Here is an 18,529-nt window from a genome sequence, read left to right as displayed (position 1 = left end):
TAGCCTTAAAATAGTCCACTCTAGTCCCTTTGCCATGTGTATAAAAATTTACAATAATTTACCGGATGATTTAAAAAAAACTACCAACTTTAATCACTTTCAACAAAATTTAAAAGACTTTCTCACAAAAAAATGTTTTTATACGTTACAAGAGTTTTTAGAATTAGATCAGGTAGTATAGTCATAACCTAAAGAAATTGTAAAAGATATTATAATGTGATGTTCGTCTTGATATATTTATTTAGTTTAATTTAATTTAAGTAATTTGCTGTGCCCTTGCAGGGTTCATGTTTGATACTACTACTTTTATTGTAACATCCTATACTGTACAATATGAATGCAAATAAATATTTTGAATTTGAATTTGAATTTGAAGGCTTTTCACATTACAAAACTTGATTGTGATAATGATAATAAAAACTATTTGAAACCAAATGTGAGATTTAATTTTGATAGTATGTTATAATTTAACTGGATATAAATATTTTAACTTTTAGGTTCTTTGAACATGAATATGAAATTTACATGATGGCATTGCTTGCACCTCTGCTGTCACCACACTGTTGAGACTCAGGTTTGCTAGGCCACCTCTTATCAGGCCACAAGTGTAGGCAACATACTGTAAAAACACAATAATTATGATTAAAACAGTGCTGGGTATGATTACTTTTTCTGAATAATGAATTTAACTTCTTCTATGTGATGAATAATAATCATTCATGAGAACATCACAGGTAAGGTCATTTATATTGCTAAGTGCATAAGGGTAATTAAATCATAATAGGAATTAAGTAATACCCGTGGTGCATATTCCAAGTATTGTTGTCCATTGGAGAAACTTGTAAGGAACCTGAAGGAATTATCTTGCAGCACATAAACTCCCTGGTGATTAGTACGCAAGTTATCTATCTGTTTTTTATAAATACATGTCCAAAAATCAGTACAAATAAACTTCATAGTATCTAGTTCGTCTTTGAAACGCGGCCACTCACGCGTCAACCTTTCCATCACTTTATAACCAGCAGCGAATCCAATATATTCAACATTAGAAAGATCCACTTCCTGAAAATAAAGTATTGATCAATAATTCTGTGCAAATAAAATGCCTGCATCTTTTATTTGATTAACATACCTTTTTTGCAGCATCGTCATTAGATTTGGATTGGTCTAAAGCATAGTTAATTATTTCGGAATGTAGCAATTCAAACAGAATATCGTCTGCCATAATTCAATTTATTTAATCGTATTTTATAGTATTTAATCAGAATCAGAAAAAAAACAAAATATTCGCGGACTCCAAGCAATCCAAGACATGCAACACAGATAACTAATACCATAGATAGATTAATTTATCTGACAACTCCACCCAGACAACTTCGAAACTCTCAGCCTCAAAATAATAACGACCTCGCGCTTGCTCTCATCAGCCTGCACTGAGTGCCGTTTACATACTGGCTGTGGCTTGTTCATCGTGAATATCGTGCTAGAATATTATACGCAACTACGGAGCATAGTAAAAGTAGTAGAAAAAAGAATTTGGAAATTTTGAAAGACTATTAATTTGCTAAGCTATTTTGGCTGTACAGTGAAACTATAAAGTCCTGAAATTAAATGAGGGCACTGCTATCTTTCATGTAGCAACCCTATATAGAGAAACATAACTGACTTGGTGGTTAGTGACCCTGACTACTGAGCCGAAGGTCCCGGGTTCGATTCCCGGCTGGGGCAGATATTTGTTTAAACACAGATATTTGTTCTCGGGTCTTGGGTGTTGTTATTTATATTTAGTATCTATCTATCTATGTATTTGTGTAGATATATCAGCTGTCCGATACCCATAACACAGGTTCTGCCTAGCTTGGGGTCGGATGGCCGTGTGTGAGATGTCCCCACATATTATTATTATTATTATACTTGAAATTTTGCCTGTGAACTTCCTACTTATTTATGTATTTTAAAAACAACTAACCATCCACAAAAAAGCTCTTATACAAGCTAGAAGGTGTTAATATGAAGGCTAATAGTGAAACCAATAAATATTTATTTAGATAACGTTATTACAACTGTATAAAAAACTAGATCTGTTGAAGAAGGGCATACATAGTACAGACAGCAATTTCTCTTTTTGGACGGCCAGTTCTGTTTCTTCCAGGAGTTAGAAATATTCCATATTTTGCCCTCTTTGGCACGCTGGTCCGATACAACTATAAACAAAAATAAAAAAATCTTTTTGAGTTACACAATGCCCCCCAAATTCACACAATGTGAATTTAGTAAGTAAACAAAAAATATATCTTCAAGTATCAAAATGTTAAGGTTTGACTCAACTGAAACCAGATGAAACCTACAATCAGTGGTATGTAAACAATGTTCAATTTGGGCTCTAAACCTAGGTTTATCGATAAATGAAGCGTAGGTACTAATAAAAAATGAGTTATTACAATTTGTACAATGCTACATACCCGTCATAGACGCTGTACGAGCGTAAACATCATCCAAATTCGACAAAATGTGTCCAGCTTGATGTTCCGCTAAACATTGTATAAAAACTCGATAAATAACTTCCTTAGCTTGACTACGAATATTTTTCTTCATCTTCCTAATTGCAACCAAGCGTAAATTGTGGCCTTTATCTAGATTATCCTTATAATTAATAAGAAAATTCAAATAAACAGCCAACCGCCTATTGACATAAACAATTGTTATGACTTTTATTTTTCTTTTCTAATGGTGCCAGGCTCCTGAAAATTTTAGTTCCTCAAACATTAATGTCATGAATTAATAGTTTCACTGTATGTTCCTTCATTTCGTTGTACTACTAGAGCATTATTATTCTGTGGATTGATGCATTTGGGCCGCCGGCATAAAGACGCCGACACACTAGCGGATGCGTTTTACGGATGCGGCTGTCAGCCGCGACTTAAAGGTATCTAGGTAAGAAAGGTACATTACGCTGTTGAAACTATCACCTTTTAGACGACCGAGAGCGATCTGGCACGAACTGTCCCAAAAGACCGTGCACATTATATTACATTTGACGGCACTCGGCACTGTAGCTAAGGCGGTAGTAAAGCTGCTTCCGAAGCTGGAGGCCGCGGGTTAGAATCCCGCCCTAGGCAAACATTTGTGTTTGCCTAGTGTCTGGTTGTCGTTTATATATTAAATATGTATCTATCTATGTATTTGTGTAGATATATCAGCTGTCCGACACCCATAATACAGGTTCTGCATAGCTTGGGGTCGGATGGCCGTGTGTGAAATGTCCCCACATATTTATTTATTATCAGTCGCGGCTGACAGCCGCTTCCGTAAGCCGCGTCCGCTAGTGTGTCGGCAACTTGAAGATAACACAGACAATAAAGTTTAATTCTCTTTTGAAATGTCGGAAACAGGAAGTGTGAAATCAGATTTGTACTTATATATCAGAAAATATTAAATAGCGAGAAACTAATGTTAAAATTCATCAATTAATGTTTTTGTTTTTTATTTAATAATTTTATAGGAATGATGTGTATGTAATAACCATTCTATCAAGTTTATTTGGATTCGATTGTTGGCCCGCCATTTTGAAACGGAACTTCATGTCTTGCTTGCCGCTTCTCGTTGTGTCGTTGTCGGTCTTTCTTTCAATTTGTAGAAAATGGCTACCGAAGAGTTGGTGACTGAGCAATTTCAGTTTTTGGGCATCGACGTTGACAACGATGTATTAACAAAGTGTAAGTATGTTATGTTTACTTCGCTGTATAACACCTGTTGATATTGTGGTTATAAAAGTAATTTATGGCGGTTGCTAGGTGCCTCTTGCTGTAATAACTTCAAGGTTGTAAGCTATTACTTAAGTATTACTTTGAACTTTTTATAGGTGTCCTGTTATGTGAGGAATATGGTGTTGATGCTGAGACTTTTGTTGAGCAATGGATGGCATTTAGTCTGTCTCACCTAAATGGCGCAGCGCCTACATTGAAGAACTTGGATTTGCTAGAGAGAAAGGAATTTTCCAAGCGCGGGGTAGATCAAGTCAATGCGGCTATCAAAGAAACATCGCATCAAAATGCCGGTAAATCATTGACAATCTACAGTGTACCGGTGGATGACCAGTATCCTTTTTTACTGTGAATCACATTATTTTGTTATAGCTAATGGTGTTACTACTATCTTAGCTATATTCGTAAAGTCATTGCTTTTGTTCAAGTTAAATTATTTTAATGTTCCTAAACATAAAGGCCAGAAACTGATGTCCTGTCTAATTACATGACAACAACAACACCTAAGGTTAGTTTGAATTCAGGTATAGTTTTGTCTCTATTATCTCATTATCTTTCAGCCTTCTAGGATTCAAACACAATTTGGATGATTCCACTGAAGATAGCCACTGAGAGGAGCAGTAAAGAATAAAAAAGAAGATATCAGTACCTATATACATGCAGCGAGTGGGTGTAAGTCTAGTGCACAGTTTTTTAATTTTGTGACTAGATCTACACTCATTGATTGCATTATGATTTGATCAGCAACATAAACATTATTCAAGACATGAAGAAATGTGCTATTGTTTTAAACAGGACAGCTGTAGAATTTTATGACTTGATGATATTTGTGGGCGAGTTTGCTTCTGGTTCATGTATTATTGATACTCATGACTAGATCCATACTCGTCTGCAGCCATCAACTCTATCTACATGTTATATTTATTTTATTTGGTAGTAAAATTACATCAATATTTGTTTTATGTAATTGATGAATAATAATAATAATTTAAAAAGATAAACTTATTAAAATAATTTAATATTTATGCATATCATATATTCTCTAGCTTTTTACTGTGCATCATAAGCTTAGTGTACAAGTTATTCTGACTTAATTAGAAGTTTTTAATATTTTTATTCAATTAATTGAGGTAATATTGATTAATCTACAGTCAAAACAACTTGATTGTTCCTGAAGTTGGCTGTGATTATAATTTTGTGCTTTGTTGAGATAACCAACTATCAATGTTTGTTTGAATGATTTGTTAGTTTTACAAGTTAGGTACATAAGTGCTTTCGCTACCAGCTTCAGAACTACCAAGTTGTTTAGATGAAGCTTATTCTCACATGTTGGATTAGGTATGGATATTTTTTTTATCAGATAACCATCATCCACTGTTAACATTGTCATAAGGAACTTCAACTTCTTATCCAGCTGCCACTGGCTACCTACCTTAGGACATTGGTAAAGAATGCTGGAGGGTGTCCCACAGTCAAAATGTGGTAGACTCATAATCTTGACAACTAGTCAGTGGTAGACTCATATTCCTTGAGCTAAAAGCGCATTTATTTAATCAAATGTAGTGGCTTTGCAAAGTTTGCAGGTACCAGTCACACAAGAACCCTAGTAAACTAACTACACTGTATTTAGCTATATTTTATTATTGCAGAGGGTCAAAGTTGAAAAAGATACCAGTAATCACAGTGAGCTACGACCAGCTACATATTCTCCAACTGTGTAAGTTAACTTACAATACAATATATCTTAGAGTTTCTTGGTATATCCGTTACATTGACTTGAAAATGTGTAGTGCTCTGATCACACGGTATAGTAGGTTCTTTTTTGCATTGCAGTGGTCACTCAGCTAAGTATGCTTCAAGGACCAATGCCGGTACTGTCGTCTTTTCTTACGGCGATGAGGATGTGAAGCCTGTTGACATAAATAATGTACTGAATCTGAATGTAACACAAGTACCGAACGATGATAATGATACGTATAGTAAGGCTATGTAAGTACAAATTTCGCATGCATTTCATTTATGTAGAATTCTGCAAACACCAAGCAGGGGCTTATACCTACCGGATGCGTTTTATTTTCTTAGGTTTGGCTTCGAGCTGCTATATGAAAAGGCTACTGTTTACGACAACCACATACGCTACATATCTCAGACTATCCTGAAGAAACTGGGCATTACAGAGACATGCTCTGTTCGTCACAAATCACAGGTATTATTTTATTAAATAATTTATAGGTATTCAACTTTTTTCCTAGTTGGGGTATAAAATCGACGTTTTAAAGAGGTAGAGAATACCTACCTACTACTATTAACGAACAAACTGTTAATTTGTGGGTAGAATCCATTTACGCGCGAAGCAACGCACAACGAATTTATAACTTTACTACTCATAGATTCGCTGCGGTATCACGTTTACTACTCCTAAGACTTTATTTTATGACTTGAATGAATATCAAAGATTACGATATTGCAGACTGAAGTGACGGTGGCTGGGCGGATAGAATGTGACGCGGACGCTCGGCTCAACCCCAAGTCAGTGGTGCTACAAGGAACGTGGGACGAATCTCTGAGCCAAGCTGTACCTGTCGACCTTGATAAGTAAGCAAAATAAATAGATAGGCGAAGATTAATATTCGGACACAACACACCCCATTGAATAACTTCGGTAATTCACTGAAGAAATTCGATCCCATTTATATCAAATAATATGGTTTCATGAATAGTAGAATGTTGTGGCCATACTTAGTGACTTCACTGTTGTAAAAGTTTCCCCTTTTTACGGTTTTGTACCTCAAAAGGTTAAAAGGAACCCTTATAGGATCACTTAGTTGTTCGTCCGTCCTTCCCATACACAGTGTCACGTAAACAACCAATTTTTGTATGGGGAAGCATCTTTTTTTTGTCATATCCCAAGGTCATTGTAACAAAAGTTGTTCAGTATGAAGAGTTCTGTAACATACTTTCGGATATCCACCTATGAAAGACTCACCCTGTATAGAAGTGGTTGTAGGTACAACTCTTTATCTAAAGATGATGGTACAGAACCATCGCGAGTCCGTCCATATAACCTTTGTTTAAAAATCTTATTTATGTAAATGTGGTTGTAAGTACAAGGTATCCCCTCCCTTGCAGTGTGCAGCAGTACGCGCTGTTCCCCGGGCAGGTGGCGGTGCTGCGCGGCGTGAACCCGCGCGGGGACCGGTTCCAGGCGCGCGAGGTGCTCTGCGACGCCGCGCTGCCGCTCGCCGACCACCGCAAGGACTTGACTAACACCTTCATAGGTATTATCTTAAAGCAAAGCTATTACATATACACAACGGATTGTGCTGCGAGTTTTTTTTTTAATATATCTAATTATGGTTATGAGAGGCAAGTTTATAATTATGTATAATAATTATTTCTTCAATAATAACATAGTAAATCAATTTGCGAAGCCTTGGGCAATAGCTAGTTTAATATAAACAGACATTCTTCAACATGCAAACAAATTCTACCTATAATACATGAGGTACTTGCTGCACCCGCTACGCCGGTTTTTATGTTAGCCTAATGTGTAATGAATAGGTTCCTATTTTTTTATCTGGCATAATCGAGACTCAAAAATGTACGAATAAACAATAAATAGATTTTTTATGTTCCAGGATCAATGTCAATGATTGTAGTGGCTGGACCTTACACAACATCAGACAACCTGTCCTACGAGCCGCTGAAAGACTTGGTCACATACATCGGCATGCACAAGCCGCACATCGTGATCATGACGGGACCATTCATGGACAGTGAACATGTTAAAGTTAAGGACAACACTCTGGCAGAAACTTACAAATCGTTCTTCGAAAAACTACTCGACAGTTTAGGTGAAATTAGCAATACAAGGTAGTTATCATTTTTATTTTAATGATAATGGAGATTTATATTTCGCAATACCTCTTGACTGTCCCTAGGGTCTAATAACTTATGTATTTATGTATAAACCGTATGTAATTTTCAGCCCACAAACAAAGATCTGCATAGTTTCAAATCAGAGTGATGCATTCCACGTGAACATTTACCCCACTCCGCCTTATACGACGCGGAAAAAGCATCCAAATATACAGTTCCTGCCAGACCCGTGCACACTCAACATCAATGGCATCTACGTTGGGGTCACCAGCACTGACGTCTTGATGCAGATCAGTAAAGAAGAGATTTCCCTGTAAGTTAAAAAGTTATTTACCTCCACCTACGTCTTAAAGTTTTCGGTCCAAATAAGTAAAGTCCTGAAGTTGGCAATGATTACACTTTTGTACCAATCTTTGAAAGAATAAATAGGTCGTTTGTAAGTTTGACAGTGTGAGACTTTGACCAAACGTTACTATGCAATACGAGATTAGGCAAATAAATCTTAGGCCAAAAAAGGTAGAACCCCCAAATTTACAACTAATTTATATGATGATGGATATGTACCTATTTTTCTGCGCCTCTTCTAAAATAACCTCAATAACTTCACAGCGGCACGGGCGGCGACAAACTGGCGCGCTTGGCCGGGCACGTGATTGGCCAGCAGAGCTTCAGCCCGCTGTGGCCGCCGCCCGGCGCGCCCGTGGACGCCGCGCTGTGGGCCGCGCACGCGCAACTGCCGCGCACCCCGCACGTGCTTATACTGCCGTCCAACTTCAGATATTTTGTTAAGGTGGGTGTTTACTTTGAGTTTCGTTAATGGATGGAGTATGTAGACTGCAATGTGTAAACAAATGATCGAGTCGCTCTCCGATAGCGACAGTCAATCAGCAGAATCTCATCACCTTTATTTTCATATACGAATGGGCCTAGAAGCAATAGTGATGATCATGTTTTACATTTTGCCGAAACAGAAGGCGCCGAAGATTGCCCTTGCCCACTTGAGCCATCTCTTATTTATAACGTCAGGCACACAAATATGTATTTATCGCGATACATGTTTCAGGAGGTGTCTGGCTGCGTGGTGGTGAACCCGGAGCGGCTCGCGAAGGGCGCGGTGGGCGGCACCTTCGCGCGCCTCACACTCAACCTCACCGACAAGACAGAACACGTCTGTAAGAGCATTTCCGCACAAATCATACGTATTTAGCTTTAAAATTAATTGATTTAAGAAACCACTATTATCATGATACGGACAATAAAACTCAGTATTTTTTATTTGAGATTTTTATTTCATTTCGTTTGATTAGTAGAAGTACTTTATTTAACATGCATTAATTGTTATTGACGATTATAGTGATTGTGGCTGGAGCATGTAAGGTTCTACCTTTTTTGGCATAAGATTTTTTTGCCTAATCTCGTATTGCATAGTAACGTTTGGTCAAAGTCTCGTTACGCCGAAAATCGTATGGCATAAATCTCGTTTAGTAAAAAGTTATTTCGCATAACATTGTTTAGCCTAATAATGGTATGGCCAAATCTTGAATAGCCTAATAATGCTATGGCATAGGTTTATACAAAGTAATAATATTCGTTTGGCTTTAACTTTGACGGAGCGTCTCCCTACATAGCGCAAACTGGTGCCTTGTATTGTTTCCGCTGTTTGGAAAACGCTCCGCTCCGCTTCGCTGCGCTCCGCTTTGGTTTTGATGAACATGTGCACCTAACACGCTCCTCCTCGCTTTGCTCGTCGTCGCACCTATTTTTAGGTTTCGATCTCATGGGGTTTGTAATAATTATATTGGTCGTTAACTTTCGATTTTTTGATCATACAATATCGTGATTTTCGGGAATTTTCGGAGAAAAATACCACAATTTGTACATTTACTACATACTTAATAAATTATTTATTAAGATAACATTAGGAGAAACAAGATTATACATAGGTATAGACGAACATAAATTTGAGCAAACGAAACTTAGGTGTTTAAAGATTGTGCCTAAAGAGTTTTAGACGAAACGAGCCTTATGCCACATAAGTCTTGGCAAAGTGATGGTTCGGCCAAAAAAGTTTAGACCATACGAGTTATGCGAAATGAGTTTTGCTCAATAAAGATTATGCCAGATGAGCGGAACCCAGCATGTAATAACAGAGCTATATGCTAGGTGTGTAGAAATATAATCTAGATCTAGGCTACGAATACGTCGTCGTTGAGCGAGACGTGGCCTCCTGGTTGGGATCGCAGCGTCATCTGCAAACCCATTTTCGGCGATGTTCCGGAAAAGTGACGCTCCTCCGGGTTTTCAACCAATCTGTAACTGCGGGATAAAATACGAAATAAGTACCTACATAAGTAGGTAAATAGCTAAGATTTTCTTTAATTTTAAAGTTTGCTACCTTTAAAATGTCCCTATAAAGCAGCGTACAGACCGGCCCAACGAACGGGTTTCGTTGACCTTCGTTGCTGCAATCTGCCCTGTATTATGTATGATAAATAACCGTTGGCGTTCGTAGGCCCGGTCTGTACGCAGCTTAATAAAAATGTAGTTTTTTACCTTCGGAGTGTTTTCAACGGTTCAGCATCTGGGTGGCGCACTCCTGTCTCTGGATCCATTGTAGTCATCACGCACCTGGAATAGCGATTAATTCTATAAAGCTGTGTTCGACATGTCTCAATGAACACGCACAAGATTGTGATATAGGATTGGCGTTTCAGAAAAAAAATAGTTTTGTAGGTATATTACCGAGTGCAAGGCTGTTTGATTTCAAAGATGTGTTGACCGATCTTGACAAACTTCCATTTGTCCTCTTCGTATGGTTTAGCCCCCTTGAGCACGAAGTTGGGGCGGAAGTTGTCGTAGGTTATGGGCTTCTCCAGTCGCTGATTCAGATCCTGGACCGAGGCGTCGTTTATCAGGCTGTAGGAAGTATCGTCCGGAAATGCACCCTGTAACAAGGCGTGGAGTAAGGGGTAGGTCGGGGGAAACTAGAGATCAGAGCAACTACCACTTTGATGGACTTCTTTACTCGTATGAATGTCATGGAATATACAGAGAAACTCAACATGGACAATGAAAATACACCACTTGATGTAGGTGAAAACATAACTATAAGGACAACTTACACAATCGTTTTTAGTGTATTTGTAGTATTTTCTGAACTTTTCAGTGCCCACTGATCGACAGTTCTCGGATGCATAGTACATCAGTTTGAATTCATGGGTCTTTTGAGCTAAAAGCCTGAAATAGAAATAAACAGAATTATATATAGATAGAATAGATAAGTATGTACCTGCTCTATTATAATGAAAAATATAGGCATCTTTATGTGTTATGGCGGTAGGACTGGTCCACCGATTTAAAATCGCTCAGCGTGCTATGGAGAGAGCTATGCTTGGGGTTTCTCTAATGGATCGTATCAGAAATGAGGTTATCCGTCAGAGGACTAAGGTTACCGACATAGCTGTCAAAATATGCAAGCTGAAGTGGCAGTGGGCTGGTCATATCTGCCGAAGAACCGATAAACGTTGGGGTAGACGAGTTCTCGAGTGGAGACTACGAACAGGCAAACGCAGCGTGGGACGCCCTCCTGCCCGCTGGACTGACGACCTTAGGCGGGTGGCGGGTAGTGGTTAGATGAGGAAGGCCGAGGACCGAGTGTTGTGGCGCTCCTTGGGAGAGGCCTATGTCCAGCAGTGGATGATTATTGGCTGATGATGATGTGTTATGGATACCTGGAAAAGGTTCCTGTATTTAATACTTACCTAGAAAACCATTCGCTGACTTCCCATCCGCAATCTCTTACTGGAACAGTTATTCCCCATACCGTTGCTTTCTCAGGCTTCTTTAACGATACCACCTGAAAAAAATTAAGACCAACCTATTTTTTTTATATTTAATTTTATCTTTATCCAGCCACCCTGTTATTTTTTCAAATAATGGACGCCCCCGAGACGTATTTTATATGGATTGTCATAGTGTGCGCGATTGTGTCGCATACAGTTGTACATAGTGAGCAAATTATAGTTGCAAATGCAGATATAGCTTCTCTTCAGTCAATCTTATGCAACTGATGCAATATTATTCATGTAGGTAAGTGGCTTGAAAGTCAAATTAATAGAACGCGGTCGTAACAATTTACAGTTATTGAAAATGTATGACAGTCAGTGGCCCTCATATTCTCAACACGATTGGTACCTCTTCACGTTTCATACAATAGTTGCAACAAAGAAAAAAACCGGCCAAGTGCGAGTCGGGCTCGCGCACAAAGGGTTCCGTAGCAGCAAATATAATTTACAGTTAAATCAACCTATCTCAAAAACTATAAGAGATACTTTGATCAAATCAAAAATCGTTGAAAGAGTTAATTAGCATGCATCACCTCTATTTTTTTTAGAATTTTATACCCCGTAGTTATAAAAATAGAGGGGGGGGGACATACTTTTTACGACTTTGAGAGCTGATATCTCAAAAACCGTTCACTTTAAGAAAAATGTTTTTTAGAAAACTTTATATCATTTTAAAAGACCTTTCCATTGATACCCCACACGGGTATGTACATCGAAAAAAAAAATTTCATCCCTCAGTTACATGTATGGGGGGCCCCACCCCCAATTCTTTTTTTTACTATTTATTACAACACATATTCCCATCAAATTTCATCACTGTAGTACTTATAGTTTCCGAGTAAATCGGCTGTGACAGACGGACAGACGGACATGACGAAACTATAAGGGTTCCGTTTTTGCCATTTTGGCTACGGAACCCTAAAAATACATACCTCAGCTAAATTAACTCTGATGTGTTCCATATCTTTGTGTTTCAATGTCAGGACGGATCCATGAACAATCGGCTGCACCATATACAACTCTGAATAAATCCTGGCTGTTACAAAGTTGTTATCCTTATCGACGACCATTAGGGTCCTGTAATAGGAATAAATAAAATATTGTCTTATAAAGTATACAGAAAAGACTGGCTTCCTGTAGCCTCGATCTCTTTTCCTATGGACATTTCAAGAGCGCAGGTACCCAGCTTCTTAAAATTCTTTATACCTACGTTGTTTACCGTGAAACTTCGTAGGAATAAAGGAAGCGTGTAGGAGCCAACGTAACAGATACATAGGGATCTAATCGCACAAACCTGTCCTGCAGCCAGGCGTCTTTCAAGCCCAAGATGGTGCATTCAGCTGTCTCCAGCCGTATGGGACCGCACGACTTTATAGGGTAGACAATAATGTCGCTCAGCGTCCCCACACGGGTCCACGTGTCAGGAAGCTTCCTTCGCTGCCTCTGGTACAAGTAGTACGTGACGTAGGCTGTGCCAAGCAAACCAGCTGCTGAGGCCACCGATATTGTTGTAAGTGAAGCTGAAAATTTATTGAGATGGATCTTAGATAACTGTTCAATGTAAAACGTCGCGTGGTAGGTATTGGCTGGTTTATAATCTTGAGTAGGCCGAATGTATCCATATTTCGACTAGATAGGTACATCGCAGTAGCAGTTGCAAGTAGTTTGACGCAGTTACTATTTTTTAATTTTTTGACAAATTACAACAGTCACAAAAAAAACACAAAACCAGTCACTCGTATGGTCAGTGTGCGTCGCTCGAGGTAAGTATGTACGGTGGCCTGCGCCTAAAAGTATACAGGCGGAGTTTTTAAAATAGCGATCCCTGATGATGAAGGGACCAGCTACATCTGTTATAAATCCGGGGACGTGTTGTGTGTGACGTGTGTAGCAGTGGTGTTTATGTGGATGTGCTTGAGCAGCATGTAAGTTTGTTATCTCTATTTTAAAAACCCCGCCGGTATACTTTAAGGCGCAGGCCACCGTACTTACGGTTTGGAGTCATTTTTGATGATTTTAACTCCTGCGATATTTACTAAGTAAAAAGGTATAAAAATTATTGAACACAGGCACCAAATATCACAAATAGTACTAGTGAGGTATGAAGAACTACAGACTACTATGTACACTGTGTTATCAATGCAATGAGAGGGTAAGTAATTATAAAATCTATTTGTATATTTCGCTGATATCCGTTTACAAGCTAATACAAACCGTATGATAAGGGTATAAGTGTCAGTTTGCCATGGTAGGTAGGAGTAAACGAATCGCGTTTATAAATAAAGTTACTTATAAAACTAAATACTATGCCCTCATATCGTCGTAGGGAATTTTCAAAAGTTTTTCGATATTTCTTAGGATTTTAGAGGAAAACAAGGAAATAATAATGATTACTTTATTCCAAAAATATACAAGTACTCAACGCTATAATTAAATGACAACCATAGGTATTTTTAACACTTACACCAACATAAACTTTATTACGTCTTCTAATCTTCAACATCTACGATCTACAGCGTTATCATGAGTATCATGACTGATCATGACCGATAATAATATTTTCACGCTACATAAATGCTATCGTTCAGTTTGACACTTGCGCCGGGCGGCGTGCGCAGCGCCATCTGCAGGCCCATGCGCGGGGACTCGCCGGCCGAGCGCCGCAGCGCCGGGTCCTCGATCTGACGGTAGCTGGGGAAGTAATGGTACACTTGCTGTTGTCGTATCACTAGTTTTGTCACTTGTTGATAAGTCATTCGATAGGCGGTTCAACGGGTTTCTCGATAAGCGCCCCAGTTGGTTACGTTAGAATCCCAGTCAACCGCCTATCGAAACGTGACAACATTATTCGTGATACGGCCACTGTTAACTGTATTTATGCCTTTTCTACTTTCGTAGAATTTTTGGTATTGATGCATTTCTCATAGGGAACACAAGTAACTGTGTGAAGTGTGTTATAAAGATCTCTTACAGCTTAGAGTAAAAAAGAAATAAAAGTAGTTTGGTACCTTTTTAAAGTCTCAAGGGGCTCACTGTTCGCATTACGTACACCCGTCTCGGGATCAATAGTAGTCAATATGCACCTGAAATTAATATAAAGTTGAATAAGTTCATTAGCAAGAAATACAACTGTGACATAGTTTTGTCATTATCATCAGTTTGTTACCTTGTGCAAGGCTTGATTATCTCAAAAACATTTTCGCCGATTTTAATGAATTTCCAGTTATCTTCCTCGAAAGCTTTGCATCCTGTTAATACAAAGTTGGGCCGGAAGTTGCGGTGGCTGACCTTGACATTACCCAAACGAGAGTTTAACTCATCTACAGAGGCTTCGTTAATTAAATTAAACGGTACTTCATCTGGTAGAGCTCCCTGTAAAAAAAAAATATTAACCAGATTTATTTATACAGTATAGTATACAATATACTTACCTAGGCTACACATACTGTATCATTTTTGGTGAATTTGTAGGCTTTGTTGGTGGTGCTCCTGAGCTTTCTGGGATTAGGAGTGGCATAGTACACCAGCTTGAATGTGTGCTCACTTGGCTGCAGCAACCTGAAATAGAATCATTTATCTATGGCTATTTGATTGCTAATACATTAAAATATAATTTGCACTGAGAATCTCAGTCTGTAATGTACCAAACTCAATATCACATTTCACAACATACAAATATGTTATTTGTTTGTACAGGCTGCAACTGAAGGTTATCTTAAGAGTGCTGATAAAATAGTATAAGTACTGTTAAGTAATAAACAAACATTTATAAGAATAAATAGTCTGTACAGCTGTACAGTCTGTCTGTATATCTATGTTAATTTCACACTACAAATATAAAAAAAAAACTTCTACCTACTTGGTGAACCATTCACTGACATGCGAGCCGCAGTCAAGCACTTGCACGGGCACACCCCACACTGTGGCCGTCTCAGCTTTCTTTGTAGCTACTACCTGGAAACACAAGAAATGATGCACTTTCATCAAATTGAATATCTACTAAGGGTAAATTGACTAAATTATGTACCAAACTAGCAATATGTAGCAAAACTGTAACTCCCAGGATACTGTAATAGAATAGGAATGGTAATGGTAGCCTACTTATATATATAAATAAACATTCATATTTATATGTCTTGACCTCCTGGAGGTCACACCACACTGTTTGATTGAAAATTTTATTCATCATCACAATAATTTAAATAAGTTGTTAGTACCTACCTCAGCTAAATCAACCTGAATAGTTCCCAGGTCCTCATGCTTCAGGGACAGCACGGGTCCCTGCATAGACGGTTGCACCATGACCAGCTCCGGGTATGCCCGGGCTGTTATGAAGTTCATCTTCTCATCAACTACCATTAGGCATCTAAAATCATTTAGAAAAAAATAGTGAGTATTTCCTTAGGTTTAGAAAACATCTAGAAACCTGATCCAAAAAGCCTTATAATTTTAATTAAAGGTTTTTTGGAGCTTTCATTAGTATAACTCAGAACAGACCTGTCCCTCAGCCATGAGTTTTTCAAGCCTAGAATAGAGCATTCCGAGCTCTCCAACTTAATTCCACCACAAGATTTTACTGGGTATGTGTAAATATCATGCAAAGTGCCAACATAATTCCAAGTCTGTGGAAGTCTCTTTTTGTTATTCTGGTACATGTAGTAGGCGCAGTAAGCCGAACCCAGGACTCCGGCTGCCACTGCCGCCGTTACATAGGGAGCTGTAAATTAACAGGTAGTTAGTTGAAGGTAAATTATACAAAACAAAATTGTTGGGAAGACTATGTGATTGTTAAAAAACATGTAAGTACTTATTAAGTGAAAATAAATTTTATTTTATTTTAAAGAGAAAATTCATACATTTGAAATAACGTTACCATTAGATGACATGTTGGTTTCAGGTGTACTTTAATTTAAAGTTAAATTGAAGATACTTTCAAGGTGAAAGAAAATTGTAAAATAAGTTGAGAACTAGATTTGAAATTTTTTTAAGTTTCCCAATTTTCTTTTTTTCTTTCTATTGACAGCTGTCAGCTGTCAAGATGACAGGATGTAGCAGTGTTACCACCCTCTAATTAATATTTTCCCTTTTATTTATCTGAGTACCGAGACGCGACACTCCACGAATCACGGGTATGGGTCCCTTTCGTGACTTCGTGAGAAGATAGATTCTTCTGTGTGTACATACGTTACCCTCCTAGTAATCCATACCTAGTTATGTATACCTAGTTATGTACCATGTCCCGGCACCCGCAAGTGTTGGAAACCGAAGCAGCTAAGTTTGAAACCGTGCGTACCACAGATTATAGAATAAATTTATCCTTTTTCTAATAAATGAACGGATCCCTGCGAAGTCATATCATATCATCATACTGTTGTCACTGTCAAAAAAAACGTCAACGTGGAAGTGGAAGGCTCAGTGATTGATAATCCAAAAAATATAAATTTTTACTTATCTCAGAAATGATACGAAAAGTTTAAATACGGAAATATTAGAACACATTGTGGGCCATACTGTAAAAATACACTGACAAATAAAAATGGTCCTTTTACGAAATGAGGAGGTATGTAAATGAGTTAGCAATGGTATGCATTTAAGATTTATCAAATTATTGTAACTAAACCTTATTTTTAGTTCCTGGTGGAGCTCTCCAAGCTGTTCCAGAAAGCCCGTGCAGCAGGATCGGTCACCATGACTATGAAACGATGTAAGTTTCGTATTTTTTTACAAATTCCATATTCCACACGTTCTATGGTTAATATATTAAGAATTAATTTTGCTATTTCAGATGATGGTCGGACAAAACCCCAGCCTAGAGACGGAACACCAGCAGTGAAAAATCCTCAGTACAAATGTTTAGTCAGAGCTCAGTCGGGAAGCAAAAAAATATCAACAGTCATAGAGCAGACTGAAGTGGAAGTGTTCAGCACAGCTTATTCTAATTTACTAAAGACCAGTGTAAATGGGTTAAAACGGTTGAAGAAACCCAAAAAGAAAGCTCTAGCTACACAGTAATATTGTGATAGTTAACTACATTGAAGTGTACATCAAAGTGAACAATGTGAACTTAAAAGACTAATTATTTTACCACCGCCGTCCTAGCTCGTAGCTCGAGGTCCATTGAATGTGCTCTTCTCTTGCTGCCAGTGAGATGGAAGAGTTGGAAGCTCGCTACCCTGCTAGAGATGTCACACACAGCTACTTGTGTCCTATTATGTTTTTAATAAACTATTTGTAAACATATTTAATAATGGAATTTAATTTCTTTATGCTAATTGCTGACATAAATCTGCCTAGATAACATATTGTTGAAGCATAATTGTTGTTACATATTTTATATTGTAGTATTGTGTTGTGTGTAGAAGGAAACAGAAATGAAATGTTGCAAATTATATATTTAGTATAAAATGAGTATGTATGTAACAATGATTATAATTTCATAAATCACAATATGAGACCACAAAGTTCAATATAATAGAAATAGAAATTTTATAGATACCTTTCCATATCACATACTTTACATTTTACATGTTAAACAAAAACTACACTTATTATAATTTTTCAGTCATACAAAAATACATTTATTTTACATTACATAAATGTAATTTTAAGGCGTTCTAGCTGACCCTTGTCTTGCTGGTGGATGGTATAATGTACATCCATAGAGGATAGCTATCCGTATAAAAATAAGTTAATACTGAATATGGGTACATACCTAATCAATAAAATATTTCGATTTAATTACCAAACAGATCACTTATATAAATAAGCTGATAACATATTGAATGTTTATTCATCAGAGGCGCGAGCATAGGATTCGATACTATTTTCGAATCTACACGAAGGGTCGCTTTTACCAAACGCTAAACGTATTTAAATCAAATTTTAAATACATTTTGCACCAAACTGACAGACGTATGACAGGCTACTAAATACGTTTAGTGTTTGGTGAAATTCCACCTAACATGGAAAAAACAAATGCCACTTTTGGAACTAACAAATTTGCCTTACATTTTGACAGTGACATTTGACGATACGCAACGA

The 18,529-nt window shown here is 37.7% G+C and overlaps 4 protein-coding genes across 4 annotated transcripts; 2 read left to right on the top strand and 2 right to left on the bottom strand.

The window, feature by feature from the left end:
* Positions 1-423: 423 nt before the first annotated feature.
* On the bottom strand, positions 424-1,312 carry LOC105398451 (trafficking protein particle complex subunit 6b). The gene is made up of 3 exons (XM_011570561.3): positions 1,133-1,312; positions 799-1,062; positions 424-619 (listed from the first exon to the last, which is right to left on the bottom strand). Exons 1-3 carry the CDS (start codon positions 1,223-1,225, stop codon positions 494-496), a joined length of 483 nt encoding a protein of 160 aa, XP_011568863.1. The 5' UTR covers positions 1,226-1,312; the 3' UTR covers positions 424-493.
* Positions 1,313-3,424: 2,112 nt separating this feature from the next.
* Positions 3,425-8,916, top strand: LOC105398453 (DNA polymerase alpha subunit B). Its single transcript, XM_048630235.1, has 12 exons — positions 3,425-3,716; positions 3,863-4,097; positions 4,224-4,272; positions 5,414-5,481; positions 5,598-5,753; positions 5,847-5,970; positions 6,235-6,359; positions 6,894-7,042; positions 7,403-7,637; positions 7,753-7,956; positions 8,253-8,433; positions 8,707-8,916. The coding sequence occupies exons 1-12, from the start codon at positions 3,641-3,643 to the stop codon at positions 8,848-8,850; spliced, it is 1,746 nt and encodes a 581-aa protein (XP_048486192.1). The 5' UTR covers positions 3,425-3,640; the 3' UTR covers positions 8,851-8,916.
* LOC105398525 lies at positions 8,914-16,525 on the bottom strand. The gene is made up of 17 exons (XM_048630402.1): positions 16,362-16,525; positions 15,986-16,205; positions 15,710-15,854; positions 15,348-15,442; positions 14,935-15,046; positions 14,655-14,860; positions 14,497-14,571; positions 14,056-14,179; positions 13,481-13,511; positions 12,783-13,008; positions 12,421-12,565; positions 11,405-11,499; positions 10,766-10,880; positions 10,386-10,588; positions 10,197-10,271; positions 9,784-9,959; positions 8,914-9,015 (listed from the first exon to the last, which is right to left on the bottom strand). The coding sequence occupies exons 1-16, from the start codon at positions 16,372-16,374 to the stop codon at positions 9,830-9,832; spliced, it is 2,010 nt and encodes a 669-aa protein (XP_048486359.1). The 5' UTR covers positions 16,375-16,525; the 3' UTR covers positions 8,914-9,015; positions 9,784-9,829.
* Positions 16,526-16,862: 337 nt separating this feature from the next.
* On the top strand, positions 16,863-17,728 carry LOC105398454 (signal recognition particle 14 kDa protein). Its single transcript, XM_011570564.3, has 3 exons — positions 16,863-17,048; positions 17,120-17,192; positions 17,274-17,728. The coding sequence occupies exons 1-3, from the start codon at positions 17,025-17,027 to the stop codon at positions 17,498-17,500; spliced, it is 324 nt and encodes a 107-aa protein (XP_011568866.3). The 5' UTR covers positions 16,863-17,024; the 3' UTR covers positions 17,501-17,728.
* Positions 17,729-18,529: the final 801 nt, after the last annotated feature.

This window comes from Plutella xylostella, chromosome 25, assembly GCF_932276165.1.
Source record: "Plutella xylostella chromosome 25, ilPluXylo3.1, whole genome shotgun sequence".
Lineage (NCBI taxonomy): Eukaryota > Metazoa > Arthropoda > Insecta > Lepidoptera > Plutellidae > Plutella > Plutella xylostella.
Note: the sequence above shows the minus strand (reverse complement) of the source record. Positions and strands in the feature narration are given on the sequence as shown.